This window comes from Rhinolophus sinicus, linkage group LG18 (genome assembly GCF_036562045.2).
Source record: "Rhinolophus sinicus isolate RSC01 linkage group LG18, ASM3656204v1, whole genome shotgun sequence".
Taxonomy (NCBI): Eukaryota; Metazoa; Chordata; class Mammalia; order Chiroptera; family Rhinolophidae; genus Rhinolophus; species Rhinolophus sinicus.
Genome location: NC_133767.1, coordinates 2,969,393 through 2,987,319, shown reverse-complemented (window position 1 = coordinate 2,987,319; position 17,927 = coordinate 2,969,393). Strand labels below are relative to the sequence as shown.

The 17,927-nt window shown below is 54.4% G+C and overlaps 1 protein-coding gene across 1 annotated transcript; it reads right to left on the bottom strand.

The window, feature by feature from the left end:
• Positions 1-4,679: 4,679 nt before the first annotated feature.
• UMOD (uromodulin) lies at positions 4,680-17,264 on the bottom strand. The gene is made up of 11 exons (XM_019751612.2): positions 17,003-17,264; positions 15,532-15,723; positions 13,862-14,638; positions 13,669-13,782; positions 12,842-13,050; positions 11,800-11,948; positions 9,894-10,139; positions 7,694-7,856; positions 7,061-7,142; positions 6,084-6,125; positions 4,680-5,007 (listed from the first exon to the last, which is right to left on the bottom strand). The coding sequence occupies exons 2-11, from the start codon at positions 15,626-15,628 to the stop codon at positions 4,946-4,948; spliced, it is 1,941 nt and encodes a 646-aa protein (XP_019607171.2). The 5' UTR covers positions 15,629-15,723; positions 17,003-17,264; the 3' UTR covers positions 4,680-4,945.
• Positions 17,265-17,927: the final 663 nt, after the last annotated feature.

Genomic DNA, 17,927 nt, shown 5'->3' with positions numbered 1-17,927 from the left:
GGATGGGTCACGTCCTGGGCCTGATGGAGCAGGATGGCGCAAGATTTCACCACACTCCTCCAAATGGTGCAAAACTGACCCATTGTTTATTTCTGGAATTTTCCATTTAATGTTCCTGGGTCGTGGTTGACTGTTGGTGACTGAAACCTTGGAAAGCAAAACCGTTGATGATGGGGAACTGCTGACTGTCGTAAATGCTGAATACTGGGTACACCTGAGTACTTTACCCTCGTTCCTTCTCAGGTTTAATCCTCACAATAGACCACTGAAGTTGGTGCCATGTTTATTACCGGAAACCAAACATTAATCAAAAGGAAGCTTAATACCCAAGGGGAAGTGGAGAGAAATCAAACAGGCACTTGTTTGCACACTGGATTTCCCATTGTACCTTTTGTTCCCAGCCAACCACCTTAGAACACTTCTGCTTCTGTCTGGATGCCACTCAGCGTGGAGCCAGAGACAGCCAGGGGATAAATAAAAAACGGGGGATGCGTGCTTCCCATTTGGGACCCTTCAAATCTTCCCAACTTCGGATATTCACTGAGGCGTCTGGGAAGGGCCAATGGGATGTCAGTGAATCACAGAATGCAAAGGGTAGACACGGAGCCCCTGGACAAAATAAGCATCACAACAGCCCCCCTCCAATTCCTTTTGCTATGGGGACAGCCCTAGCGATTGGCAGGTACGGACCTGAGAGGAGGCTGGCTGTCCATGCACTTGTAACTTCCAAGCTTGGCCCTGACTTTTCATGAGAGAGTCCAAGCTTTTGCAGAGCAAATGGCCACTGCCTCTTCTGTGTCACGCTAGGACTGTTGATGGAGCCAAGGCTCCTGGCGGTGGGGAGTCCTGGCATTTGTAGCAGCTTCTAGCAAAACCTCAACCTGGACAAAGAAAAGGTGCTACAAGGGGCCGGCCCGGTGGCTCAGGCGGTTAGAGCTCCTGCTCCTAACTCCGAAGGCTGCTGGTTCGATTCCCACATGGGCCAGTGGGCTCTCAACCACAAGGTTGCCGGTTCAACTCCTCGAATCCCACATGGGATGGTGGGCTCCACCCCCTGCAACTAAGATTGAACACGGCACCTTGAGCTGAGCTGCCGCTGAGCTCCCGGATGGCTCAGTTGGTTGGAGCACGTCCTCTCAACCACAAGGTTGCCGGTTCGACTCCTGCAAGGGATGGTGGGCTGTGCCCCCTGCAACTAGCAACAGCAACTGGACCTGGAGCTGAGCTGCGCCCTCCACAACTAAGACTGAAAGGAGAACAACTTGACTTGGAAAAAAGGCCTGGAAGTACACACTGTTCCCCAATAAAATCCTGTTCCCCTTCCCCAATAAAATCTTTAAAAAAGAAAAAGAAAAAAAAGAAAAGGTGCTGCAAGCCATCTGCTCTACTCTTAGCACATTTGGAGAAAAATCCCCTAAATGCGGAACTTGTACCAGTCACAAATACAGGATTCCAAAAGTCCTGAGCCCACAAAGTCGCCCAGTGATCCATTCACTTTGGCCAGGGGCCCACCCTCCTTTCCCCAGTGGCCTCTCAACCCCCCATCCTTGTGAAGTGTCTGCGGCCATCACTGCCCACTCACTCTGCCCCTTCCCCCATTCTCAGGCGGTTATCTGGCTTCCTGCTTCAAGAAGATGTAGGCCACCACCCCTGCCCTCCCTCACCTGTGTATCCTTCCCCTAAAACGCCTCCATCCTCCACTTCGCCCCCCCAACTTCTGATGAGGTGAGCTGCTTCCTTCTCAAAGTCAGTTCCCGCGTCCCGCTTCTGACTTCTGCAGCCCAGTCTGAGCCATGTGGCTAAAACCGCCCTGCTAAGGTCGCCACACAAGGAAGTCCACTGGGCACGTTTTCTGGCCCCTTGTCACTGGACTGTTCTTGCTGCTTCTGCTCTGCATTTCCTGGACTCCCCTTTCCATGACTTTCCTGCTTGTCCTCTCCCCATTTGTATCCTCCCACTCCATCCTTAGCCGTCTCCTTCTCTTCCTCCAGCCAGCCTCCAGAATGCTGGTAGGTCCCATTTTTCTTGTCACCCGTACACTCTCCCTGGGAAGTGTCGGGTTATCTCATGGTTTCCAGCACCGTCCACAGGCTGGTGGGTTCCAGATCTGTAACGCCCTCCCTTGAACGCCGGGTCCATCTACCCCGCTGCCTGCCGGACCTGTGTGAGCTGGATGCTGGAGGCACCTTAGCTCACCAGTCCCCCGAGTCCCTCCCTGGTCATTGCATCGCGTCCTAATCGGTGGCTCCACTGCTTTTATGAGCAAGGATACCCGGTCAGCTGGTCACCCAAGCTGGAAACCTGGCCGCTTCCTCCCTCCCTCAGCCTCCCATTTCCCATAATCACCACAGCTTGCCACTCAGCCTTTCAGGTATTTCTGGAATCTATTTATCCTTCTTCACACCCACTTCACTGACCCTCGTTCAGGCCACCATCATCTCTTACGAGGGTGATTTCACAGCTGCCTAGTAGGTTTCCCGCCTTTCATTCTTGTCCCCTGCGAGTCCATTGTGTCCCCTGCAGCCACATGCCACAGTGCCATCCCAGCGTCACCCCCGCCCCCCGCACTCCTATCACTGGCTTCCTGGGACCGGACCCTCATTCCCAGCTCCTGCCTCATCCATAGCTTCTCCCCCCCACATTCTATGCTCCAGCCGACCTGTGGTTCTCTGCTCTCCTCCCACCGCCAAACCTCTGCATGTGTTATTCCCGCGGCCTGGGTCACGCTGCTCCCAGCCACCACTACTTATCCCTGATCATTCAGGTTTGCCTCCTCCAGGAAGTCTTTCCTAAATTCCACAGGCTTGCCAGGCTTCTCTTCTCTGCTCCTGTGCCCCTCTGAAGGCTGTTTAAGATCTCTGTGGGCAGGGAGACCGTCTTTGCTGTTCTAACCAGCACCTAGAAATTCTTGTTGAGTCAACAAATGGACAGAATCACAGTACGCACGCCCCAGAACCTCTCCTGTGAGCGATGCCAAGCCTTGGGGGAAAGATACCAGGGGCTGCCCCAGGGCCTTTGCACCTGCTGCTCCCACGGCCTGTAATGTTCTTCCTCAGCTACCCTCCTGGTTCATTCTCTTACTTCTCTCAGCCTATGCTTATCAGAGGGACCTTTCCCAGCCATCCTATGTAAAATAGCGCCCCATCACTCTGTCACCCTTGTGTTTTTAATCCCCCAAGTGCTCGTCGCCACCTGCCATGTCACAAGCCTATCCCCCTTTTAAACATGAGCTTCTCCGCAGCAACGGCTCTGTTTTGCTTATTTGCTGTTTTCTCGCTGCCTATACAAGTGTCTGGTCTTGAATTTATGCTCAACATATATATTGACTACTGAGCTGAATAACTGAGAGAAAAGAGGGAAAGAAAGAAAGGAAAAGGAACAGAGAGACCAAAGGATTGATTCTGATGTGCTTTCTTCTCCCTGGCTCTTGTCTTTGGCCCTTGTTTTTATTTTCCTTTATGTTGTGTTGTACCTGAGTCAGAGGAGCGATGACGCTGCATGTGGTCCAGACAGGCTCAGCTGACCCTAGATTGACCATGAACAGGACTGGGCTCAGCTTTACGTCCTCCTACGTGAAGCTCTTACGTAAAGCTCTTACGTAAAGGCCGCAGGCATGGGGGTTCGGCCGTGTCTGCGTGTGATAAGAAGTCCCTAACTGTAGATAAGCTGTCCCTGCAGGCACCATTTGCTGATACACACGTGTGGTTTTCCCTGGCATCAGAAGGTTCTAGTAATGTGACAGGGCCTTGGGCTCCCCTGGAAAGCCCCAGCTGGAGTCCAGGGAAGCACCTGCTGCCAGGGCAGACAATTCCCATCGGCATCGGCTTCCTTTGGCCCACTTGGGTAAAGAAGCACAGAGACCTTTCGGATGCCTGGGTCTCCTGGCCCAGCAGCCCCTGGGTTTCTGGTCGTGCCTCCAAGAAGCCTCCTGGAGGGCCCCCTTGCAAAGCATCCCCTCCCGGTGGAAGTAATGGGTCTGCTCTCCGCCGCTGCTGCTTCTGTGGCTCTAGAAACAGGGCTGCGTCTTCTGGATCAGGAGGGAGACGTGCCGTGGAGGGAGGGGGCCCCAAGTATGTGCCAGGCACACCACCTGCAAGGGAGTGAGGCTCCCAAAGGCAGGGACTCGTCCTGTTCCCCAGTGTTTGCCCAGCAGCTAGCACCGTGTCTGGCACATACTGGGTGCTCAAATGTTTCTGGAAACCTGAATGAAGCCTGTGAGGGCGTCATGATTATCCCCCTAATGCAGAGGCAGCAGCCCCTGCTGTACCTTCCGTTCCTGCAGTACCTGACACACTTGTAAATACCTGTTCGAGTTCTCCTTCCCCTGCCAGACCTTAAGCTCCAGGAAAGCAGGGAGTGTGTCTGATTGGTTCATGCTGTACCGCCGCTAGCACTGTGCCTGGCACATAGTAGGTGCTCAGCAAGTATTTCTTGAATGAATGACTGAATGCTGGGATGAATACATGGATGGTTGAAGCTCAGAGACACTGTGTATTTTATCTAAGGTCACACAGCAGAATGAGAGTTGAACCTCATCTCTGTGACCAGATGGCGGGCTCCACAAGGGCAGGGAGGAAGCCTGGTTTTTCTCACCAGGGGAACCTCAGCACCACGAACAGTGCCTGTGTAGAGTAGCTGCTCAGTAAATACTTGCTGAATGAATGAATGACTTCACAGAATGAGCTTTTAAAATTACTATTATTTTGCCACCATCTTTAAGGAGACAGGGGCCTCGTGTGCAGACACGTCACAAGCCCCGTTTTGAGAGAAGGCAGCATTAAAAGTACAGGCTGCTTTGGGGGAGCGGGAATGAAAGGGGAGAAAACAGGAGCAGGCTGACTCCAGTGTGAGCCCCCTTTCTGTGGCTGCAGCCCTGGCCTGCGTCGCCTCCCCAGCCAGCAAGAAGTGACTCGCAGCCACGGAGCACAGGGTTTCCGCCTGCTGGTCACTGCGCCATCAGGGACAGGGTGGCCGAGAGCAGCAGAGGCAGCCAGAACTTCAGGAGCCCTGAAAGGAAAGCAATGACAGGGCCGCTCCTGGCACTGATGGCCCTTTGTGCAAAGCTCACATAAGATGCCTCCTCTGGAGTGGCCAGTTAGGAAAGGGACACCCTCTCTGCATTGATCAGTTAGAAAAAGGAAACTGTCTTTATCTGCCCTGAAAACCAAATAGAAAAAGGTGCCCTCCCAGGTGGACCAATTTGAAGAAGACAGCCTTTGCCTCTGGTACTAGGCCTGGTATCCCCTCCAAAGGGCCCTCTTGTGCAGTGCGCAACCTGCTCTACCATCCTTGGCGCTTTGGGATATTCACAGAGGACAAGCCTCTCAGGAACCCTTGAGTCTCGCTGGTGCTGGGTGAACTAGCTCAGGTCAAACTCGGTTGGTGGAAAAGCCCCCTTGGATCTAGGTGCCGGGGCCAGGAAGGCCACCGGTCACATGGATTCACTTTTCATCCACATTTGCAGACAAGCCCGTGGCCAGGAAAATCAAGGGCCATAGAGATGCCACCAGTCTGGCCTTTGAGGTCCGAGCAGAGAAGCAGACGGACAGGTTTTGGTTTGCCTGTTATGTTCAGCCAGGAACTAAGTGTGTTGCGTGGCTTGTAGTAACACCAGCATGTATGTGTCACCTGTGGGGTGGACCCTGAAAACAGTGTTAGACCTGAGCCATGAGGTTTCAGGAAGTATCTGAGCTGCAGGTCTAGAGTCTGTGCATGTCTCTTGTGTACAGGTCTGTAACGAGTGTGAGTGTGTCTATACGTGCAAAGACGCACACAACGCTAGCTGTCTGTGCATCTGAGAGAGCAAATATGAATATATGCACGGGATCCGTGTGTGTGCGCGCGTGTGCAAACATGTCGGATGATGTGTTCCCTCGTGTGCCCGTTGGTGCCTGCCTGTATTGCATACGCTATGGTGGGACAACGTGGGGGTATGAGCATATGTCCTGCCCCAGGCCCAGCCCTTTCGGCAGGTGCTGTCACCTCTTCAGAGCTCAGGCCAAGCAGGACGCGCTCCCTGGGCCCACAGAAAAAAGCCCCAGAAGGTTCTAGCACAGGTCCCTCTCAAGGAGCCGTCAACTTACCCAGATTGGTGGAAGCAGCGCTCGAGACTGTGGCCTGGCCACCTGCAGGGGAGAGAGAAGGTTCCGTGCGAGGAGAGGGCGTGCAAGCCTGGGAGAGGCCCGCGTCGGCTCTTCTCCTTGCAGCCAGAGGGGTCTTTCTGAGACCCCGATCTGAGCAGGTCACGCTCCTGCTTTGGGCCCTTCAGGGCTCCCCACTGTTTTCAGGAGAAAGACCGAAAACCTTAGCAAGAACTACCAGGCCCCACACGGCCTGGGCCCACCTGCATCAGCCCACCCCCCACCGATCTCCTCCTCCTGCTCCCAGCCGGCCTGGTCTTCTCGCAGCTACTGTCGCAGGCTGGGCTCCCCACCGCAGGCCCTTCGCCCGTGCTGTACCCTCCGCCTGGGATTCCCTCCCTTCACCCCCTTCCCCTGACCCCTCTTAGGTAATCCCTCCTCAGCTTCCAGATCTCAGCTCCATTCTGCCCCCGTCCTCCAGACAGGGTCTGGTTCCTCTGTTGTAAGAGCTCAGAGTTCCTAATAGATTTTCTTGAGCACACTTGTCACAATATCTACCCATCATCCATCTATCTATCTATCTATCTATCTATCTATCTATCTATCTATCTATCTATCTATCTATCTATCTATCTATCTATCTATCTATCTATCTATGATTCTTTGAATGATGCCCCCCCCCACACACACACACACTGGTCCATAAGCTCCATGCAAGCTGGGCTTGTATCTGTTTTGCTCACCGTGGGATCCCCACAGGGCCTGGCACACAGTAGGCACAAGAACATATGTGTGGAATGAATGAATGAATGAATGAGTGAATGGGAACTGCAAAGAAGCAGGCAGCTTCTAGTCCATATTGCCCCCCAGAATCCACGTGCTCCAGCTCGTCAGACCCCAGCACCAGGTTCTGTCCCTCCTCGTCCCAGGACAGCGTGGCCCACCTGGAACGTGGGGAGGGGGAGGAGTGGCCCTCTTACCTTTCCGCATGATGGGACCCAAGTTCAGGACATGGGTTGGGTCTGTGACGCCCCTACTGAGGGATCTGGTCCTGGAGCAGGTCTGCAGGGACAGGGCGACAAACTGTCCCGTGAGGGGCCCTGTGGTCCCGCCCTGGGGCGGGGGCTGCACCCCTCAGAGGAGTGGCCTCCTGCCTCAGGCTGGGGCTTGAGTGTGGGGGCGGCAGGAGTCGTTAGGGTCCCTGGGTTCCCGCCCATCGCCACCAATTCTCAGACATCTGATCTTAGGAACGTCACTTAAGTTCTCTGAGCGTCTCTCCCCATATAGAAAAGGGGATTCACGGAATAAGGACCTTACCGAGTTGCTGCACAGAGTTAAAAAGGTGACACAGATAAGGTGTGCACACACGGTGCTTTAAAACGTCAGCCTCTGCTAGGAGAACGCAGCCCCAGGTACGCCAGCGCACTGCAGGGATGCCCCCTGAGCTCCCAGCATCTTAGGTCTCCTTCTGCACCCACCCCACACCCCACTGCTCAGAGAAACAGCAGAACCACCTGTTCAGTTTTTCAGATCTGGTGGCCGGATGTCTTTGGTCTGGGGAGCCGGGCGAGGGGAGGCCCGGCAAACAGGCTGAGGGAGGGGAGGCGACTCACGGGTTTGCACTTTTCATTCCCGGTGTCACAGAGATACACTTCACAGTGTAGGTAGACCAGGTCGTGGTTCCCCGCAAATCGGAACATTTGGACCGCAAACCGGCCCTGAGGGGACTCCCCGTTCTCCACCACCTGGATGGTGGCGTCCTCAGCACGTGGACACCTGAGAGGGTTATGTCAGACAAGGGGGTGGGTTAAGCAAGCACGCGGGGGCCTGACTTCCTGGGTTCAAATCTCATTCCACCACCCATTGGCTGTGTGACCTTGGGTAATTACTTAATCTCTCTGTGCCCCAGTTCCCCCATTTGTGTACAGGGAATAATAACTGTAACCCATATCATAGGACAGTTGTGAGGATTAAGCGAGTTATTTTTCAAAGTGCTACTACAGTACGTGGCACACAGTCGGTGCTACATACTTATGGTGCCAGAGTAAAACTGTCATCAGCACTTAGTTGAAACTATCCTGAAGTTAGCACTTTCTGATTTCCCAGGAAATGGCATTTGGGAATCATTAGCTATGTTTATTGGCATCCAGCATGGCCCTTGGCAGCCCCATGCACTCAAGCAGAGCAGGGCTCCCAAGTCCCCTCTGGCCACTCTCACTGTCTCCTTAAGCATCCGGTGACATTCTGGCACCTACCCTAGACTGGTGGCCCTCGACCCAGCGCCCACACACGCCCAGATAGAAAAACACAAGCATTTCTTCCTGCTTCCTTTGCAAAACTCTCCAAGCTGTCCACACTGTACACGCAGCACTTTTTCACTCAGAAAAAAGAAAGTTTAAAACTCCCCACACAGTAGGTAGTATTTATGCCATTTCACATGGTGAGAGCCTGAATATTCAGACAGATGAGCTGACTTGTGTTTCAGAACTAGGAGACAGCAAAGCCAAGATCTGACCCCAAATCTCCATGCCCCCCATCACGATCATGCCAGCCTTCTCCAAATCCCAGTTGTTCTTCGTCTTGGCTAGACACTACCTTTGCGAATGCTATCCTGTGTTTCCCAAATAACTCACTTATGGCTCTTCTTTAAATCTACTTACATTTGTACTGAAATACAGCTCGTGTTTTATGGCTAGACCACACAAATAGCAAACGGGTATTACTGACCATGCGTCAAATATGACCATACGACGAAATACAAAGTAAAACAGTGCTGTTAAATTTCAGTTAGACACCGGGGTCTGCCCAAGGCCCTAAAACAACAGACTTTGCTTTGTGGGTGTTATTATTATTGCAAAGGAGATGAGCAAGGAACAGAGCGGTGTGAGGCAGGTGGGCGCCCCCCTGAGGCTTCCCCCTGGGTGTCAGCAGGCAGATTCTAAGAGAACTGGGACAGGAAGAGGTCGCTTCTCTGGCTGCCAAGCCCCTCCCCAGCCCTGTGTCAGTTTTTCTTTCATAGCCTCATTATCACCAACACGCTATCGATTGCACTTTTGTTTAATTGCTGGTCGCCCCCCTACCCCCCCAATATCATCTGTAGGCAGGCAAAGGTTTTTGTCCCTTCTGTTCACTGTGTTATCCACAGAGCCTGGCACGTAGGGAGCTTTCAAAAGTATCTGTTCCGTTTATGAAATGAAACTGTGAACTACTTTCTCACGGAGCGGTTCAAGGTTCTCTCATGCCTTTTGCGTAAAAGCAGCCCACCTGTGTCCTCCCGGTTTCACCTGGCCCTTGGCCAGCTGTGCCCGCACCTTTCCCCTCCCAGCCGGGTGCCAGGCTGCCTTCTGCCCTTGCCGTCAGGTTTATCACCCTTTTCTGAGACCTGCCCCCCACCTCAGCCTTCTGGGGAAGCCCATGCATCCCTCCTCAAAAATAACATCTTAAGTGCCTACAATAAAGTACATCAGGTTATAAAGGAAACCAATTAAATCAAAGCATAGTTCTCAGAGTATGAAAACCTCCGGTATGTGCATTCTACATTTACGTATCTATTATATACGTGTATGTACTTACCAGTACGCGTACTAGATAACACGTTACATAAGGCGAAGCAGTAGAAATTCTAATACCGTCGTCACTGAAAAGTACTGAGGAGTGTAAGTGTTGTCACGTGTCCTGCTAATACTTCTGTGGTTGGCTGCCCATTCCTCACAGTGGCTAGATTTCAGCCGGAGGTCAGTGAATATAAAGATGGGCTTTATATTCCCGCGTCCGCGTCCAGAGATCCCCGTGAGCTCCGTCCGTGGGCCTTACCTGTCCTGGATGATGAAGTACTTCAGGGGGTCAGTGGAGATGCCGCTGGGCGTGGCGTAGCAGTTGGTCATCAGCAGTGCAAAGCGAGACAGGTCGCCTCCGTCCAGCACGGCGCCCACGTAGAGAAAGGCCTCGGTGGACAGGGTCACGGAGGAGCCTTGGTAGGGCCGCGTGTACGCGGGGCCCTGGAAGAGCGCCATCCGCACGGTGAACAGGCCGGTCCCGCCCACGCTGATGTTCAGGGTGCTGTGGGGGTGGGGGGGCTGGTGAGGGGACCAGAGCTGAGAGTAGCGACAGATGGGCCCCCTCTCTGGTCTGGTTCCTGGGCGACCCCTGGCAGTGGTTTGCGTTTCTATCCAGCAGTCGCACTGGAATCTACCAACCACTGCTTTGTCACTGCCATGGGCACACAGGGGCACCTCAGGATCTTGTGGAAATGCAGGTTCTGAGTCAGCAGGTCTGGGGTGGGGCTCAGGTTCTGCATTTCTAACAGGCTCCCAGGGGAGGCTGCTGCTGCCGCTCCACAGACTCCATTTTTGGGACCGTGTCCACCCCCTCACTTAGTGGCCCTCACTTTCAAGATGTGCAGCACACAAATTCCCGAGGGAATCACCTAGATTTCTCCTTTGGGCTCAACCTGGAACAGTTCAAAGGGATGGGTTGGGGGCAGGCCTTGGTCAGAGTTCTGGTTCACGGACAAGAGAAGATGGGGGATTTGAAGCGGCTGATTTTTAACCCCACTGAAAACAGCCATATTGACGAGGGCGTCACGGGACGATCCCACAAAGGCCCCGGGAAATAAGAACTGCTCAGTGACGTGGCAGGCCATTGACCAGGTGACACTGGGTTTGAATTCAGAGCTGGACAGGGGCAAGACGTCCAGCTCCAGCCAGAGAGGTTTGCACACAGATGTGTTGTTCCCTGGAGCCTGCCCTGTCTGGGACGTGGCCACATCGGGGCCAGCGCACTGCAGAGCCAGGCGCGGCTCCACAAAGGCAGACTTCTTCCCCCCAGGCGCCCTCATCAGGGCCCAGCGCCCTTTCCTGAGTCTGGTTGGCCCAGAGAACACAAAGTCATGGGCACGTTTCACAGTGAAGGTCAGGGTGGAGTGGGGGCTCTGGGCCTGAGGGCCTAGGTTTGCCTCCCAGCTCTGCCACTTACTAGACTCTGTAACTTTGGGCACGTTAGTCAACCTTCTCGAGCCTCAGTTTCCATATCTGTATAATGGGGATAATAACCATACCGACACCTCCCAGATGTGCTAAGATTTCAAGGAGATGCTCTGTTGTGCGTTTAGCACCATGTCTGACGTGCAGTCAGCTCATTGGCCTGTGGTTCATCCTATTCGGAGATTTGCAGTTTCAGCAGCAGCAGAACCCGTGAATATTTTTAAACATGAAAACCTCATGTGGCACTAATATGGGTGGAACTTCTCTGGCTCAACCCACAGGCATCCCCAGGGGTCCTCCTTAAAGACCCTCAGACTCCAAGAAGCATAATTTGGGAATCCTTCGCTAATCAAACTCCTACTTACAGAGAAGGAAGGAGACTGAAGTCCAAATGTGGGAGGTGATTTGCCCAAAGTCCCACAGCAGCTCTAAGTGAGAGCTTCCCACTTCCTTCCAGCCCAACCACCCCACCCTTCTGATAAGCCAGCGACCCTGATATTCGCGTCACATCTGCAGAGCTGTCGTGCTGCTAGGGGCTATCAGCTTCCCAAAGCCGCCTTTATGTGACACAGCCTGGATCTGAATCTGGACGCCAGGCTTCCCGGCTGGGATCCCCCCAGTCCCCCAGCCAGCTCCTGATGGGAGGCAGTTGACAGGGAAGCTGAGGGCCTCGTGGTTGAGGCATTGAGGGGTGGAGCTGGCCAGGGGCGCTGGCTGGGGACCCCCCCTGGCCGCACCTGACCATCGGCTGCAGGGAGGTCTGCAGGCTGACTTTCATGTCCAGCGGGTAGGAGCACCCGAAGTTGATACGGGTGTCAACGTCACGGATGATGATGGCATCTGCCAGGTAGAGGGTGTTGCTGTACGTGGCATGCGTTTCATTCTTCTGCATTGGGGAGCAGGGTGGGGTGGAGAGAAAGGGCATGAGAAGCTGAGTAGGGCTCAAATCCAAAGGGCTTTTCTCCAGTCACCTGGGCGCTGCCCTCCTAGTTTCCTCGATCAAAAGTTACAACAGCAACCTTTTATGAGCACATGTCACGTGCAAGGGCCTGAGTTAAATGCTCGTCCTTCATCCCTGTCTTAGGCCTGTCACTGACCCTAAGAGGGCACCCCCCTGCCTCGTGATGAGACAGAGGTTCACAGAAACTGAGTGACTCGGGACCTGGCCCACAGCGCGCGGGACCTGTGAGCCTGGGCTCTTCCCTTACGCTGTGCTTCCTCTGCCAAATAGCAGTGATGGGACTTCCGAGTCGTTCATTTCTTCTTCCCTTCTTTGCCTTCTGCCCTTTGCGGGGCGGGGGGTGAGGGAGTGGGAGGAAGCACCGCTCCACTTACACGCTGAGCTCTGGGTCCCTATTCGGGGGGCTTCTATAGGTGAGATCCAGGTTCTCCCCACACCCGCCTCCCAGGACCTGCTTCTGAACCCCGTGTGATATCTACTGGCCTAGAACAATCACGGCCTTGTCTGGGCCCTACTCTTCCCATTCTGTCAAATGGGAGACTGTCAGCAGGGAGCGCCCTCTTTATCTGAAGCGAACTTTCACTGAGCACCTACTATGTGCCAGGCACTGCCCCACTCATTCCACATGCGTTACCTCATTTAACCCTCTGCTGACCCTACACAGTAGGTACGATTACTACTCCATTTTACAGTTGAGGTAACTGAGGCACCACCCAGCTAACCAGACAACTTGCCCAAGCTCTACGACTAGTAAGTGGCAGAGCTGGGGCTTGAGGCAGGCAGTGCCGCAGCCCTGTCACACACTGGCCAGCACGTACCGTCATCACTGTCCCACAGGGGCCATCCCTGGCCGGGGTCACCACAGACATCCACACCCGGTCACCCCTCTCAGTGAAGCCCGAGCACTGGCTGTCACGTAGGTACATGAAGACCTTCTCAAAGTGCAGGCTCTTCAGCTGGCACTTGCTCAGGGACACTTTGATGTCGTTGGCCCCACACTCCAGCCTGTACTCCAGGAGGGAGCGCTCTGAAACAGACAGGGAAGGCAGGATTGGAGACCTGTGCCCACCATTTGGGGGTCCAGCATGTGCCCCAGGGCCCAGCTCAGAGCAGCCCTGCTCTGGTCTCGCTGGGGTACCCCCTTCAGAGTGATGGAGACCAAGACTGGCTTCTGAGCCTCCCTGGATGGACCCAAGGGGCCAGTCATTACCCCCGTTACCCGAAGTGTGGGACGCGTATGAAAAATAAGATGAGTTGGGGTCTTCACGGTCCCACTGTTAAAGAACATCGCATCCAAGGTTTTTGTTTGTTTTTAAATTCGAGCTCCTCAGTGAATTGCACCCTTTCTACATGGAGGAGACAGTCCTTACTAGCAGCTAATGCTTCGAATGCTGTACACTTGTTCATTTCCCTCCTAAAACAACAGAGCTCAGTCCCGGAGCTGTGTTTGGAGCATGCAGTGAAGTCGGCTGGGTTGTTTTCAACCTCAGGAAGAAGGCTGGGGGTGAGGAGGTCCCAAGCCCTGGCAGTTTGGGGTCCACTAACTTGCTGGTTTTAATGCATGTTGCTGGCCCGGCCCCTGTGTGTCCCCACACACAGGAATGGCTGACATTTCTCCGCGCCTCCCCCACCCCACCGGCCTCACCGGTGCCGGTACTGTTGGAGTCCTCTTTGCACTCGCAGCGCCACCTGCCATTGTCCGATACGCAGACCTCTTCCACACTGCACTCCTCACACGTCCCGTCCACAGAGCTGGGGTCTGCAGGGTCACAGACAGTCAGCGAGGGTGCGCGCCAGTCGCCCGCAGTGCCCGTCGGGGTGGCGGGGACCCTGCTCACCTGTGCAGTACGCCAGATGGCACTCGGGCGGCGGCTGCAGGTTGTACACGTAGTAGCCGCCGGCACAGGCCTTCACCTGGACGGGCGCATCCCACAGGCAGCAGTCGCCGTTCCAGTGCGCGCAGGCCGTGCGGTTCACGATGCCCTCGTCGCTGGACGGGTGCGTGCCGTTGAGCCACATGGGCGCGGCCGTGTTGCAGTGCAGGGTGGGCACGCAGGTCTCGGCCAGGCGCGCGCCGCCGCGCCCCACGAAGCGGTACCAGCCGAACAGGCCCGTGTCGCAGGTGTAGCCCGGCCCGTGCTCGGCGCTGCGCCAGTACTGGTCCAGGGTGCGGTGCGCCTGGCACGGATCGGCGCACACGAGCGCCTCGCCCTGGGCCACGCAGTCCAGCCCGGGCCCACAGGAGCCCGGGGAGCACTCGCAGAACCACCCGTCCCCCCAGTAGCCCGCGGGGCACACGCACGAGTAGTTGCCGTAGCCATTGATGCAGGTGGCCAGAGGATGACAGCCGCTGAGCCCCGGCTCCGCGCACTCGTCCACGTCGGTACAGTGGAGCTCGGGTGTCAGGCGGAAGCCCTGGGCGCATGCGCACACGTAGGAGCCCAGCACGTTCACGCAGCGGCTGCCCCCCGAGCAGTTGTGGGCCTCCGGGTTGGCGCATTCGTCCAGGTCCACGCACTCCAGGCCGTCACCAGTGAAGCCCTCTTTGCAGGAGCACGTGGTAGCAGCCCCTGCCTCCATGCAAGTGGCATTGCTGTGGCATTCAGAGCAATTTCCTGCAGACAGAAGGGCCCAGCCTCAGAGTAGGGTTTCCGTGACCCTGTCGACCCTTTGACCACCTTTGCACATTATACACGTTTTATCCCCATTTCCTTCCCTTCCTGGTAAACCTTCCATAAGACTGATCAGTGTGGCGTCCTCTCTGGAAACTCCCCCAAACGGCTGTGAGGGTCACACGCTGTGTGTGCGCCCCGACAGTAATAAGAACAGTGAGCTGTCGTTCATTAGGTAGGAACTGTATGCCAGACCCCGGCATATGCACGTTCATTGTTGATATGTTGAATTCCCCCCCACAGGCCCTGAAGGATCCTTTTCACATTGACTCTTATTTTAAAGATGAGGACTGAAGTTCAGAGGTTTAAGCCACTTGTCCATACGCAGCAGCGTCAGGACACAAAGCCTGGTGGCACGGCTGCAGAGTGTGCACTCTCAGTCACTCGTTACTGCGCCTCCAGCTCCTGGGGGGGACACGGTACCCGGCTTCCTTCCCCAGGGAGAAGCTGAAAGCAGAGTGAGGGCCACACACCACCCAATGGAATGACCTCTTAAGTGTGAACGCCCCCCGGGTGTGTTTAAATCTCCTGTGCGGCTGAGTGTGTTCCCGGCCTTGCAGTCAAGTGCCAGGGGCCTTAGTGCTGCACTAGACCCTGGCCTCTCTGTGTGTGGCCCCAGGACCACAGTGTCAGCATCACCTGGGAGGTTGTCTGAAATGCAGTCTCAGGCCCCACTATTCCTGGGTGAGTTCTGTGTACGTGACATGTAAGAATCGGATTCAGCATAAAGGCTGCAAATCCTAAACATCAAAGAAGAGGAATCGAGCCTCCCCTGCTAAGGGCAGCACTGCCCCCTACACGCACGTGCGCGCACACACGCACACACCACCACTTACTAGCTTCCGAGGTGTCTTCGGCTGCAGCTGTGATGACCCAGGAGGCCACCACCACCACTACCAGGGGCACTGAGGTCAGAGCAAAGAGCCGCCCCATGCTTTCTGCTTTACACAGCTACTGGTTCCGAGAAGACCTGCCCAAAGGTGAGGCCAAGCTGGCCCCTTGGGCTTTCCTTTCTGATGCCCGAAGTCCTGTGAATAGAGATGGGCAGGATAAATGCACGCTCTCACCCCGCTCCGCAGAGCCAGGAGCCGCGGGAGACGCCTTGTGCCAGAAGTACAAAAGGGGTGCAGTGCTGCGGCCCTGGCTTTGGTGGGATTTCCCCTCTGTGATCCCACCCTTACTCCCACCCACATCCCAGCCTCGGCCCCCCTCCCCAACCCCCCCAACTCCTTGCATTTGAAAGAACTGAGTCTCTTGTAGCTCTGGAAGCAGCCGCAGGATGAGGTGCGTCCCGAACTCAGCACCTTACAGGAGGCAGCTTCGGGCTTCAACAGCCAACTCCTGGGAACTTTCAGCATGCCCAGATCCATTATTCACTCAACAAACATTTATTGTGTCACTATTATGTGCCAAATGGAACGACACAGCAAGAAAAACAATGACCAGGACAGAGTCCCCGACTTCACGCAACTCATATATTGTAAAGAAGTGGCTGGAGATAAGCAGTCTGAGAGGTGATTAACTTGCATCATGCATTTGAATGTTTCCAGAGTGGTCACTTCTTGTTTCACCCAACGGCTGAAATAACCCTAAGTGGGTACTACTATGACCCGTTTTTAAAGCAGCAAGAGTGGGTCGCACGCTGGTTGTGTGTGAGACTTGGAGCTGCCACCAGATTCCCATCCCCGTTTTCCCAGTCACTAACAGTGTGACATCACGCAACGTATTTCAATTCACTAAGACTCAGTTTCCCCATCCGTGAAATGGGGGCCACTGCTTCCACAAATCAAGTGCCTGTGACATGCCAGGCTGAGTCTGAAGAGGTCTTCAAAAAAACTTGTGTTCTAGAACCGTGGTTTCCCAGCTTTCATAACCATGATCTGCTAGAGGGGAAATGTCTTCTGCCGTGACCCAGTGCCATTGCTTGTGCATGAGTGTGTGTGTGTGTGTGTTTGCACACACACAGACACACACACGAAATAAAAGTTTTTATAAAACAATTCCTATGTAGTCTATTGTATTAAAAGACTATTTTAGATACTAATATAATCTACAAATGATTCCATGACCCACTGAATGGTTTGACCTATCGTTTGAAAACCACTCTGGTGGGTAATGGCCAACTGTACATTGTCGTCACAGGGATTAACTATGGTGATATTTGCAAAGCAGGGCCTGGCACATCGCAAATGCTCACTGCTGCATCCCCAGGGCCTGGAACATAGTAGGCACTTCATTAATATTCGTTGAACGCGTGAAAAAATAGTAGCCATTGCTACAGGACCAAAGAGGGAGAGACTGACTTACCAAGAATCCCGAAGGAAGCCACTGTCCGCAGAGTAATGACTCAATCTAGGTCTGAGCCAAGTTCCAATCTCTTAATTTCCTCTCCCCCTTCCTCCAGCAGAATGGAAACCAGCAGAAGACTGGGTGGCGGAGAAGTGGCTGGGAGAAGAGACGGCTGCGTCCCCTTCAGGTAGGCTTTACCTGAAGCCAGAGAGGTAGAATTCATCCATTTCCAAGTGTGTGCCCATAAGTGGGCCTCTGCCCCTGCCTGGCGTTCTGTCCTGCTTTTATTGTCTGACTCTGTTTCTTGAGAGTTTTTTTTTCTTGGGGGTGGAGTATTTTGCCCATTGGGCACAGTGTTTTTCCTTTCCTTTTCTAGGCTGTGAGGTTATTCTTTTTCCTAATAGGTAGAGACCCAATGATTGACACTGGGGGTCACACTTGTGCCTGCACATACGAGGCCACTGCTTTGCACCTTTTAGTATCCAGAGATTCCTTAGTTAGAAATTAACTGGAAAAGCAGTGCCAAGGGACCGAGCTTTTTCTTGGGCATTTACGAGGACAAGCTGGGCCCAAGGAGCCAGGCAGAGGCCAGTATCTGACGCCAGGCTGCACCAGGGCAAGAGGGGGTGTCATTGCCCCCACTGGGACCACTCAGGTTCCCTGTCCTGGAGATGGCACCCTCTAAAGCACCCCCTCCCCACGGGCTCAGCCAGCTCTCCTGGGGTCCAGCCCTGAGTAGGAGAGGAGCTGAGAATGGTTCAAGGTCAGAGGCATGGGACCAGGCGCACTCTGTAAAACAAAAAGTCGGAGCTCCCCTGAGGGAAGGTCCCTTGGGAGGTAGGTAGCTTTGTGATTAAATGGCCTTTGGAGTCAGTCCATCTGAGTCCATCAGCTATTTCTTGTCTGCCAGGAGGTTCGTTTCTTAACCTTCTTGGGGTCACTT

Excerpts from the sequence above, each read along its gene's own strand:
- UMOD (XM_019751612.2), bottom strand. The coding sequence starts at position 15,628 with ATGGGGCGGCTCTTTGCTCTGACCTCAGTGCCCCTGGTAGTGGTGGTG. Across the intron at positions 13,783-13,861 it reads CCATCTGGCGTACTGCACAG|ACCCCAGCTCTGTGGACGGG; the intron begins GTGAGCAGGGTC and ends GTGACCCTGCAG. Across the intron at positions 6,126-7,060 it reads GGGTCCCATCATGCGGAAAG|GTGGCCAGGCCACAGTCTCG; the intron begins GTAAGAGGGCCA and ends TCTCCCCTGCAG.